Genomic DNA, 10,095 nt, shown 5'->3' with positions numbered 1-10,095 from the left:
TTCTGATGAATCTTCAGGGCCAAGGTTCTTGGCCCTTTCCTCAGCCCTTGAGGAGGAAGAATTAACCTTCTCAACCTTCGGCCTTGGAGTCCAAGAGAACAAAGATCATACTTCGTCTCTACCACTTTAAAAAAAAATGTGTACTATGTACAATTTCAAGCATATACAAATGTAGAGAGAATTGCATAATGAATCCCATGTACTCATAACCAAACTCCTGGCCACTCTCTTAGTTCATCCACCTTTTCTCTCCCCACTGGATTCTATAAATCCTCATCCATAAATATTTCAATGCACATCTCTAAAATCCAAGGACTCTATTCTAAAAACATCTCAGCCACTCTTTCCAAAGGAAAAAGAACCTCCTGATAATGCAAATCCTTTTGCCTCCTCCCCTCACATTCTGAACATTCATATGTTCAAGGGTTTGGGCCAAGTAAAATAATCTGGACATCTCATTGTAGTTGGTTTCTCCACGATTCGGCCTGTGGTGTTGAAATAGGATCCTCGGGGACTTCTCCCTCCATTTGCCTCACCTCCTTTTTCCTGTTTTGCAGGATATTGAGGCAACTATGAACTCTGCCCTCAACGAGCTGCGGGAGCTGGAGCGGCAGAGCAGCGTCAAGCACACCCCTGACGTGGTTCTGGACACCTTGGAGCCCCTCAAAACCTCCCCGGTGGTGGCCCCCACGTCCGAGCCCTCCAGCCCCCTGCACACCCAGCTCCTCAAGGACCCCGAGCCCGCCTTCCAGCGCAGTGCCAGCACCGCTGGGGACATCGCCTGCGCCTTCCGGCCTGTCAAGTCCGTCAAGATGGCTGCCCCGGTCAAGCCTCCTGCCACACGGCCCAAGCCCACTGTCTTCCCCAAAACAAATGCCACTAGCCCTGGTGTCAACTCCTCAGCTTCCCCACAGTCCACTGACAAGTCTTGTACTGTCTGAAGGATATAATTTAATTGTTCTAGACAAGGGGACTGCAGGGACTGACTGTTATTAAACTCTTCCTATTTAACTAGCTTGGGGACTTCAGTTGAAAATTAGATTTCAGTTGTTCTTACAGGAATTAGCCTTCCCATCACCCAAAATCTTGAGAATGAAGCCCTCATTATCACCCTACCCGGCCCTTCCGACTGCCCTCTGCTTCCTCCCCCAGTCGTCGTAAGTCAGCCAGCTGCAGTACATGCTGTCCTTAGGTTAGCCAGCGGTAGATTTTTCCATTATCAGGTCACTGTGAAATCTGGCCAGGCAAGTCATGAGGACATGGGCTCCGGTCTCAGTCCCCTCACACGGGGATGCCTAACCAGATGGTCAGCTGCGGACATCCCGCTCTCAGTGACATCTTGTTTTGGGTACTGGTTATAGAGAATCATATAGTCCATGTAGTCCATTCTTCGTTTTACACACACACACACACACACACACACACACACACACACGCTTTTCTAGTCTCTGGCATGTGTAGCTTCTGGTCCTAGACCAGTCTCTTTGTACTAGTAAGTTATTGTGGCAGTTCACACAGGAGCCACCAGGGGTCTCTGTTTCCGTTACAAATCTGTCTGGGGCCAGAGAACCTAGACTTTGATATCTCCATCATATGAAATGTAGCAGGATGGGACTCGATCCTGTAATCTGTTTAGGGATTGGAGACTCTCTCTGTCTTCTTTCTACTGGTGTGAACTGGTCCTTGGTATTTGCTTTTGCTCCCCCTCCGTCTAGAACTACAACTCAGTCTTACTATGGAACTTCTCAAGTTTTTCTGAATGTATAGACATTTCTTGCTTTCCTGTCTTTGTCTCTGATGGACCATTTTCCAGTTAAGACATTTTCCTATATAAAAAATTTTTATAGCTGGTTCCTTTTAGGGTAAAGAGCCCTATAAGAGAGTCTTATTGCATTTATGGCAGGTTTGGAAAAGGTAAGAAATGGGTCCTTTTTCCTCCCACTCATTTGGGCACTTAAGACATAGAATTCATTCCTCTATTAAAAAATAAAATTCAGCTGTGCTAGCCCCAAAATTGTTCCCAAATGAAAACGTCTTCGAAGTTCAGCCCCTAGTTTGCTTATTCTATAAGGTCTCTTCAGGGGCCAGTGGGCTTGGGAGAGCCCCAGGTACATTAAAGGGAGACATTTCTCCTTAAAAAATGTTTTATTTTACCCAAACAAGACAACCAAGAGAACTGTGCCCCCTTCTCTCCCCCCGCCGGGGGGCATGGGGGGGGCATTAACATCTTCCCAAAGGCCCAAATCTAAGAAAATTAAAAATTGGATGCTGAATATTTTGGCCTTTCTTTGGACTTTTTTCTGGTTCTCCTCCAAAAAGCAAAAATGATGCCCTTGTCTGCTTTAAGCCAGTCTCCAAACCTGGTGCCTGTGGTCCCAGCACCCCTGGCATCCTGCTGTCCCAGGACCAGAGCTGGGGACAGACAGTCACACTCCAGGCTCATGCGTCTCAGATACCTGCTCGAGTTAAAGCCGAAACTCATTCCTCTTGTCTGTTTTCTGGTTTTAAAGCTGCAGCTTTTAGCCTTATTATTTCCTGTGGTTCAGGAGAGATAGATGGTGGGCTGTCATTCAGATAGGAAAACTCAGAGTTTTCTTATCTTTAACCTAGGAGCTCCCTTTTGGGCCAGCATTTTGCAGTTGGTGGCTGGCTCTGTGGAAATGGTAGGATTTTCCTCATTCTGCCTGAAGGAAAAGGGGAGCTTTGTGGGAAAATCACTAAATAGAAGGAGAACCTGCAGCACCAGGAAAACCATCCCAAGAGATGAAAGGGAGACATCAAGAGCTTCAGGGAAGTGAGTCAGCCTCTGAGAAGCAACCCACAGTCCCCTGGAGCCCTGGCTCTTGTTGCCCGATTGGTGGCCTGTCCTTGTCTGTCACCTGGACTTACACAGGTCGTGAGCCAACAGGGTCTCTCGTACCCGAGGATCTACTTCCCTGCTGAAAATGGATCCCCGCCCTTCACTGTACATTCCTTCTAATCCAACTGATCCAAATTGGTACCCATACCTGCCCTTCCTCCTCCCTCCGGCGCATCCTCTCTAGGAAAGTGAAAGCAAAGCTTTCTTAATGACAATGCTTCGGGCCTCTTCTGTTGTCCCTGCCTCATTTCTCTCCGCCCTGTACATGACCTGTTCGCCGTCCCCTGGGTCAGTGTCCGTCTGCTGATTTGCATCATGAATTGGACAGTGTGTGAATGGTCACCTCTCCCCCCGCTCTGGGAGCGGATGTCTTCCCCTTTGGTGCTCCTGACACCTGTGAGATGGTCCTGTCAAGAGGACTAGGAACCCAGAGCAGGAGAGTCCTTCTCGGCACAGCTCACTGCAGTCAACTGGAATTGAGGTTGCACACTGTGATTTTCACACCGAAAAGCCAAGAGGAGCTGGCCACCCCGGGGCCGGGGAGACCGGCCTTCCTCGGACAGGCTTGCCTAAACCAGCATAGTGTTTCCAACAGCCCCGCTCGGGCCCTCGAGGCACGGATCCTCTTCCTGGTGTGGATTCTGATGGGTCGGTCTTTGGGGAACAGAGGTGGGTGGGGTACCAGCAGCCCACGGCCTGTAAACCGGAAACACTGGTCTCAGCCAACCTCCTCAGGGCACCCTGGTTTCTCCCCAAGGAGGCGAGGAGAGCCGCCAGCAGCAGGACGAACGGACCGCTGGAAGGGCTGGTGTGGACGGACCTCACGTGCGGAAGAGAAGCTCGATCTTCCAGGGAGTTGCAATGTTGTGGCGTCTGACGTGTATGTCACGTTCGTGTACAATGGTATATTCTTTAAATAGTGTTGATAACTGGAATACTGTATGTATGCTTGGAGATGCTTTGTGGGAACCTAAGACTGTCACTCAACAGATGTTGGATTGGGGAAAATCCAAAGCACAACTTCGAAATAAAATACGTTTTTAGGTTTCAATGCTGCGGTTCACATCCCTTCTCCCTGAAATCTCCCATCCACGAGCCCAGCTGCCCAGGAGGGATTCTGACGTGTCCGTGGTAACAGAGCACTGCCTGGCAACAGGGAGAAATGAGGTGGCATTGGGAGCCAACCACCTTCGCCCGCCCCCAGGCAGGCTAGCACGGGTGCACTTAGAATGTGGGTCTTCCCCCTTGCGTGTCCATGTGTGACACCTAAGAGGTGGTGTGGAAAGTCTTCCCGCTCCCCATTGGGCGGTCTGTTGCCATGAGAACCATCTCCTCCACAGAACCCACCTCCCTGGTGTTCAGTGAGGACTGTTCTCACTTCTGTCTCCAGTCAGATTTCCCACTCGGGGATGGAGCCCGTGAAGTTGCTTGGAGGCTTTGCCAGCCAAAACCAAGGGCGACGGAAGGTTTCAGTTCTGCTAGCAAAGCGCTACGTCACTGCCCTTGGGGGTCCCCTGCCTCGAGGAGAGCTGACCCATATGCTTGTGCTGTGGGCCTTGAGTGCCGGGCGGCAGGAGGCGTACAGAAATACTTTCTCCTTTCGGTTTTGATTCTAGCAAGTCATACGGTCAAGGTTGATGTTATTCAGGTAGAACCACTTAAATGCATCCTCGAGCCCCAGGGGTTGTATTCTAACAGCAGAAGCCCTGGGGATGGGCGAAGCCTCGTATCCAAGGGAGTGAGTGCGCTGTGTTCAATAGAACACAAGGACTCCTACTCCAGGCCCCGGGCCAGACACGGCCCTCCCCACCGGGGCGTCGCCTCCACCTGTTACTGTAGGTCTTTTACTCCTGCCCGTGCAGTCTGTCCTCTTCCCGCCCTGGCGTTCATGGCAGAGCTGCAGCGGGGGCTTCTCTTGCTGGCCACTTGTTCTTGACTCCCCTGCCACCCCACTCGATGGGTGAGTTCCCTCTCCTGGGTGTGGGTGACGAGCTATGAGGTGGAACAAATTCCTAAGCTGTGAGCAAAGGACCAAAGAATCTTCTCAGAGAGCCCGAAGGCAGAGGTGGGCTATTCTTTGATTCTTTTAAGTAATTCCCCATATTCTGACGGGTGCTTGATGGAAACCAGTGACAATAACACAATGGAAACACAGGCCATTCCATCCAGATAGAGACCAGAAAAGACCAGGAGGGCGTGACTTGGGAAACAGCCTCTAGGATTATCTCATCTAAATGTTCATGCCCATGGGTAGGTCTATGGAGCTTCCTTTTCCTCGGGAGTTAGCAACCCTGGCGTCTTACATATGCCAAAGGCTCGTTCATTAGTCAATCACCAAACTTTAAATTCCACTGTGTGCCAAGTAGTGTCATACAATATTGAGCAGGAGAAGTGGGTAATGGGGTTTTCTTTCTAGTTTCGGGGCGAAGAGGTAAATAAGCAAAATAAATGTTACCGTGGAAATGAAACCATGTAGGAAGGTAGTGCCTGGGTAGAGTTAATCCAGAATTCTGTTCGGCCTGGTAACGTTGCAATGACTACTAGACATCCACGTGGAAATATCAACTAGACTCTTGGATACGTGGAGTTTGGGGGACAGGTCATACCTGAAAACAAATTTAGTAACTACTACATTATAGATGCACTCGGACTGAGATTCCCAGAGAGAATGTAAAAATGGGAGAAAGAGAAGGTATCAATAATTAGAAATCCTTCAGAGAAGAAGCCAGCAAAGAAGACGGAGCGAGTGAGTGACAGAAGTAGGTGGCCGGGGGCGCACAGTGTCACCCAAGTCCAGAGAAGGAACTTTTGAACAGGTAAGGAGGGGTCAGCGGCAAATGCTGGTGGGTGAGAGGAGGCAGCAAAGAAAGTGCCCTGGACATGGGGGTGAATGAGTGGGACTGGCAGCACATGGGAAGGGAAGAGGTAGCCCGGACTCATGGCAGCTCATTCAGAGGTGTTTTGATGGAGCATCAGAAGGGGTCACGGGCCGGATTTTTGTTTTTGAAATGGACAGAGTAGGTGCATGTTTGCTCCAGGGCAGGGCCCCACTGAACGGAAAGAGTGGATATGCAGGAGAGGGCCAGGGCAAGGGCGAGGGCAGAGCACAGGTGGAGGGGTTGGCCAGGGCCCGAGGAGAGGCACTTCCGTCTACTGGGAGGGGAGGCAGGTGCGGTGCAAGGCAGGCAGTGGTTGTGGGGGTGAGAAGGAAAGGGAGTTCCCTTTTGATTGCTTCTTTCACTTCATGCCTGTGAAGGCAAAGGCCTTCGCTGAGAGAGTGGGAGAGAATGGTGAGTAGGAGGTTTGAAGAATTAAGAGAATGGAATGCTCACTTTCCATGCCAACACCGCCCATGGTGCTTCAGGGCCAGTTTCCTTCAGGGGTGCTGCTCCCACAGCCCCTTTCCCACTGCTTGGGGGTGCCAGGCTGGCCGCAGGCTTTGTCCCTCCTCCACCCAAGCGCCTGGTGTACGTGGCAAGGAGCAGGGCTCTGAACCCTGTCCCTCTGCCTGGCATCAATGACTGAGCATGAGTCGCACTGCCCAGGTCTTCCTCATCCCTCCCGCCCTGGTCCTTTCCCCTCTGTAGGCGCTGGACTGGCGAGGCCGCTGTGACGGACAGGCCCCAGCCGTGTAGGGACAGAGGAGGCAGCCAGGGCTGAGTCAGGGCCCACCAGGCAGCAGGCGCTTCATCTCCTTTTGTTTCACACCAACCGTATGAGAAAGGTCATGACTTGCTCAAGGTCATGCAGAGCAAGTGGTCGAGTCAGAACTCAAACCTCTACCATGGCAGAGTTCCTGTTCTTCCCAGGATACACTCGGCCTCCCTTCGTAGAAGGCAGACGTGAGCTTGTCCCTCGAGAGCTGCCAGAAAGATCCCCTCTGCCCTAGTCGGTTTGGCTCAGTGGATAGAGCGTCGGCCTGCGGACTGAAGGGTCTCAGGTTCAACTCCAGCCAAGGGCACATGCCCAGGTTGCAGGCTCGATCCCCAGTAGGGGGTATACAGGAGGCAGCCAATCAATGATTCTCTCTCATCATTGATGTTTCTATCTCTCTCTCCCTCTCTGAAATCAATATATATATATATCCCTCTTCCCACCTCTGGTCCTTATCCTGCCTCTGAATTGCCACTTCGATTTCTACGACTCCTCAGAGCCATTGGGAACATGTGGTGACGCCTCCCACAGACCCTCCTCCCTTCAGGACCCGCCAGGCTCCTGTGCCACCCAGATGAAACGGTGGCCATGCTGCCCAGCTGGGGCCAGCAGCTCAAAACAACATCAAGACACTCATTCACTTATCCACACAGAGGATGTAACCTCAGAGATGCCCAGTGGAACTGTCCCTGCACAGGGCTCCCGCCCAGCTCCCACCTCTCCCACATACACCACCACCCCCGCCCTCCCCAGCCACCACCATGCCCTGAACAAGTCCCCCTCTTCTCCTACTTCTGTGCCTCCACGCGTGCTCCCACTGCCTGCAATACCTCACCTTTGACCCCAAATTCCCTGCCTGTCTCTCCTTTCTCCAAAGTCGGCTGGGCATCCTTTCTTCCGGCAAGCCCGCCTCCTCTCTGCTGCCCCCGCCCCCGTGCCAGGTTCACAAAATCACCACCTGCTGCAGCGTGTGTCCCAGAGCTCACCATGCTGTCCTGGGGGACACCTAGGTCTCCCCGCTGTGTCCCCAGCACACGGTGCCTGCTTCCTGGTAGGTGCTAGACACGCACATGTATTGCTCTGAGGATACGTAAGACACTGGGAGGAGAGACGGGCTTGCTGGAGAGAGGAGAGCAGGGGTGCTGAGAGCTGAGCAGGTTCCCCAGGGAAAACTAGGTAGACTCCTAGGGATAAACTAGAAGAGAGTATGTTGCAAACCTCAATGGCTTATTAAACAACAAAAGTTATTAACTACCAAAGCTGCAAGTCCCCGGTGGGCCAGCAGGGGGCTCAGCTCGGGACAGTCACTCAGGGATCCTGAGAGAGCAGTGACCTTGTCTAACAGTTACTGTCAGAGGGCAGGGGGCTCTCGCATCAGCAATTGGATGCTTTGGTTGGGGAATCACAGGGCCCCACCCAATCACAGTGCCCAGGAGGTGCAGTTCTATGTGGGCCGGGCCGGTAGGCGGAAGCCTGGGAACCCTGAGGGGAGAGGCGGAGGATCTCAGGGGTTTCTCTTGGTGCTGCTGTGACGACCAGGGGTAGCACCTCTGGGCAGGGCCCAGCGGCAGGGCCTCTGGCTGCCGGTCACAACAGGTGTGCCTATGTGAGCGGGAGGCACTTTTCAGCTCTGGAGTCACTGTGCTGGGGGTGGGGCCGCCGGAGGAAACCACCAGGTGTGGCCCTGGGAAAGTCCCTCCGACATTCTCTAGAAACATGGACTTTCCTGGTTTTAACCATTTCTTATCCAACTGCCACGTCGGAGCCGAGGAGGGCAGGGCAGACCTCTGCAGCCTCCTAGGAGATGTCCTTGGGGCACCCCTGGCCCAGCCCTGCATTCTCTGAAGGTCATGGGCCAAGTCCTGCAGGTGTGGGCCTCGCTGCCCTCAGTGCGATCTGCAAGGGCTTTCCTGTCTCCCAAGCGTTAGGGTCCCCGAAAGAGGAACGCACGAGGCCGAAAGGAGTAAAGGATGATGAATTTATTAGGTCATCTGGACAACCAGATGGGCTGAGCCCCAAAATGGCACCAGCACCCAGGGACCGGGGAGTCAGAGATTTTAAAGGACTCTCTAGGTTGGCCTTTTCTGGGCAGAGCATTCTCTGGGCAGGTCGTCCACTGTGAAGTGGTCTCAAGGTCAGTTCCCAGGGGAGGGGATATGGGTTCAATTATCTGATCAGACCTAACACCAAGCATTTCCAGATATATCGTTCCATGTCATCCACACAACCGGCGGAGTAGATGTTACGATCCGCTTGCCTTGGGTGACAAAACTGTCTGGGAGGGGTTGCGTGCTGTGCTCAAGGTCATGCTGAAGGGCATAACCTGGCCCTGTGCTTGCTGGCGGCCTCTGCAGGCTTCCTGGGAAGGTGAGTCGGACCCTCCCTGGGGCTCCTGGGTGTGGGAACTTGGTCCTTCCACTTGGATAACTAGCCCAACCTGCTCCGGTGACTCTGGGCCCAGCCCTGAACTCCCCTGCTCTAGTGAACTGTGGGAGATGCCAAGCAGCACCCCGCGGCCTGCCGCCCGCCACCGCTGCCCAGCCTTAGTTCCCAGCCTCTTTGTGGCTCAGGCTCCTTTGTCCTGTCGCCTCCACTTGGGAACTTAGAGCATCTTTCTCCGCCCGCCCGCTAGGGCGGCTGCAGAGGCCCAGCTGCCTGTCTCTTTAAGAGAGAGAAAGAAGGAAATCAGGAAGTGTGAGAGCTGCCGGAGGCTGGAGGGAGCCGGTGTGCACGCATGGAGGCGGGGAGGCAGCTCTCGGCTCCCAGCTCCCCGGAGGCACACAGACCGTCCACTGGCCCAGGCTTTGAGTCCCTCGTCCCGTGAGCACCAGGATGCTATGGGCACTGCCCATGGATGACAGCAAGCCCTGAAAGCCCAGGGGTACCACCCAGTCCCACCAGCCTGCACCCGCAGCTGAGATGTGGTGAGTGTGCAGCGTTCCCGGGAGGGGGGAGGGGGAGCCCTGGGGGGATGGGCAGCTGCAGGGGGGCACGCGGCCAGTGTCGTGTGTCCGGTGCTGACCCCTGACCCCTCTCTGTGCCTCTGCCTTTGCTGGGGGCCCGGCAGTGCCCTGTGCTCCATCTCCAGGGGCCACCCTGGCAAAGGACGCTTGGAAGCCGGTGAGCGGCAGGGAGGACAGTGGCACACAGGGCTGCCATCCCTGCCCCGCTTCCCAGCACCCCAAAGCCGGGTTCAGCTGTCTCCACCTTTGCCCTGCCTGGCTCCTGGCGCCTGCCTGCCCGCCCGCCTGCCCTCCCTCTCCGGGGCCCTTCTCCCTGCCCAGGGCCAGGGAGTGGAAGGAGAGCAGCAGCGGGGCCATGGGCTGGAAAGCCCCAGCTCATGGGAGGTGACAAACAGGAAAGGGTTAAAGGGCTGGGCCGGTGCCTTTGATGGAGGCTGAGGCAGCAGCACTGAGGGGTGCCTCTCATCCGCCCCCCACTCTTTCCGGTGCAGCTCTGCTCCTGGACGCGCTGCAGACAGAGAGCATAACACACACTTGCCAGGGAGCGTCTCTGCCTGATCCTGGCAGCTGGGCTCCGAGCACAGGTAGGTGCCCAGGCCACAGGGGGGATGCACTGGG

General features: G+C 54.3%; 2 protein-coding genes across 13 annotated transcripts in view; both read left to right on the top strand.

Annotated features, from left to right (window-relative positions):
- SRGAP2 (SLIT-ROBO Rho GTPase activating protein 2) overlaps positions 1-3,911 on the top strand; it is a 246,341-nt gene extending 242,430 nt beyond the window's left edge. For 7 of the 8 annotated variants that reach the window (XM_005885244.2, XM_005885240.2, XM_005885243.2 and 4 more), the window contains one exon: positions 558-3,911. In XM_005885244.2, the coding sequence (XP_005885306.1) occupies positions 558-941 (384 nt within the window). In that variant the 3' untranslated portion in view covers positions 942-3,911. The remainder of the gene's footprint in view (positions 1-557) is intronic. The other variant, XM_014532509.1, reaches the window with a different exon arrangement.
- Positions 3,912-9,050: 5,139 nt separating this feature from the next.
- The window catches only part of IKBKE (inhibitor of kappa light polypeptide gene enhancer in B-cells, kinase epsilon), a 24,815-nt gene continuing 23,770 nt past the window's right edge, over positions 9,051-10,095 (top strand). For 2 of the 5 annotated variants that reach the window (XM_014532573.1, XM_014532576.1), the window contains exons 1-2: positions 9,051-9,438; positions 9,969-10,061. In XM_014532573.1, the coding sequence (XP_014388059.1) occupies positions 9,369-9,438; positions 9,969-10,061 (163 nt within the window). In that variant the 5' untranslated portion in view covers positions 9,051-9,368. Of the gene's footprint in view, positions 9,439-9,968; positions 10,062-10,095 lie in introns of those variants that run through there. The other 3 variants (XM_014532572.1, XM_014532574.1, XM_014532575.1) reach the window with 3 other exon arrangements.

This window comes from Myotis brandtii, unplaced genomic scaffold, assembly GCF_000412655.1.
Source record: "Myotis brandtii unplaced genomic scaffold, ASM41265v1 scaffold898, whole genome shotgun sequence".
In the NCBI taxonomy this organism is placed as follows: Eukaryota; Metazoa; Chordata; class Mammalia; order Chiroptera; family Vespertilionidae; genus Myotis; species Myotis brandtii.
This window is presented reverse-complemented; position numbering and strand designations above follow the sequence as displayed.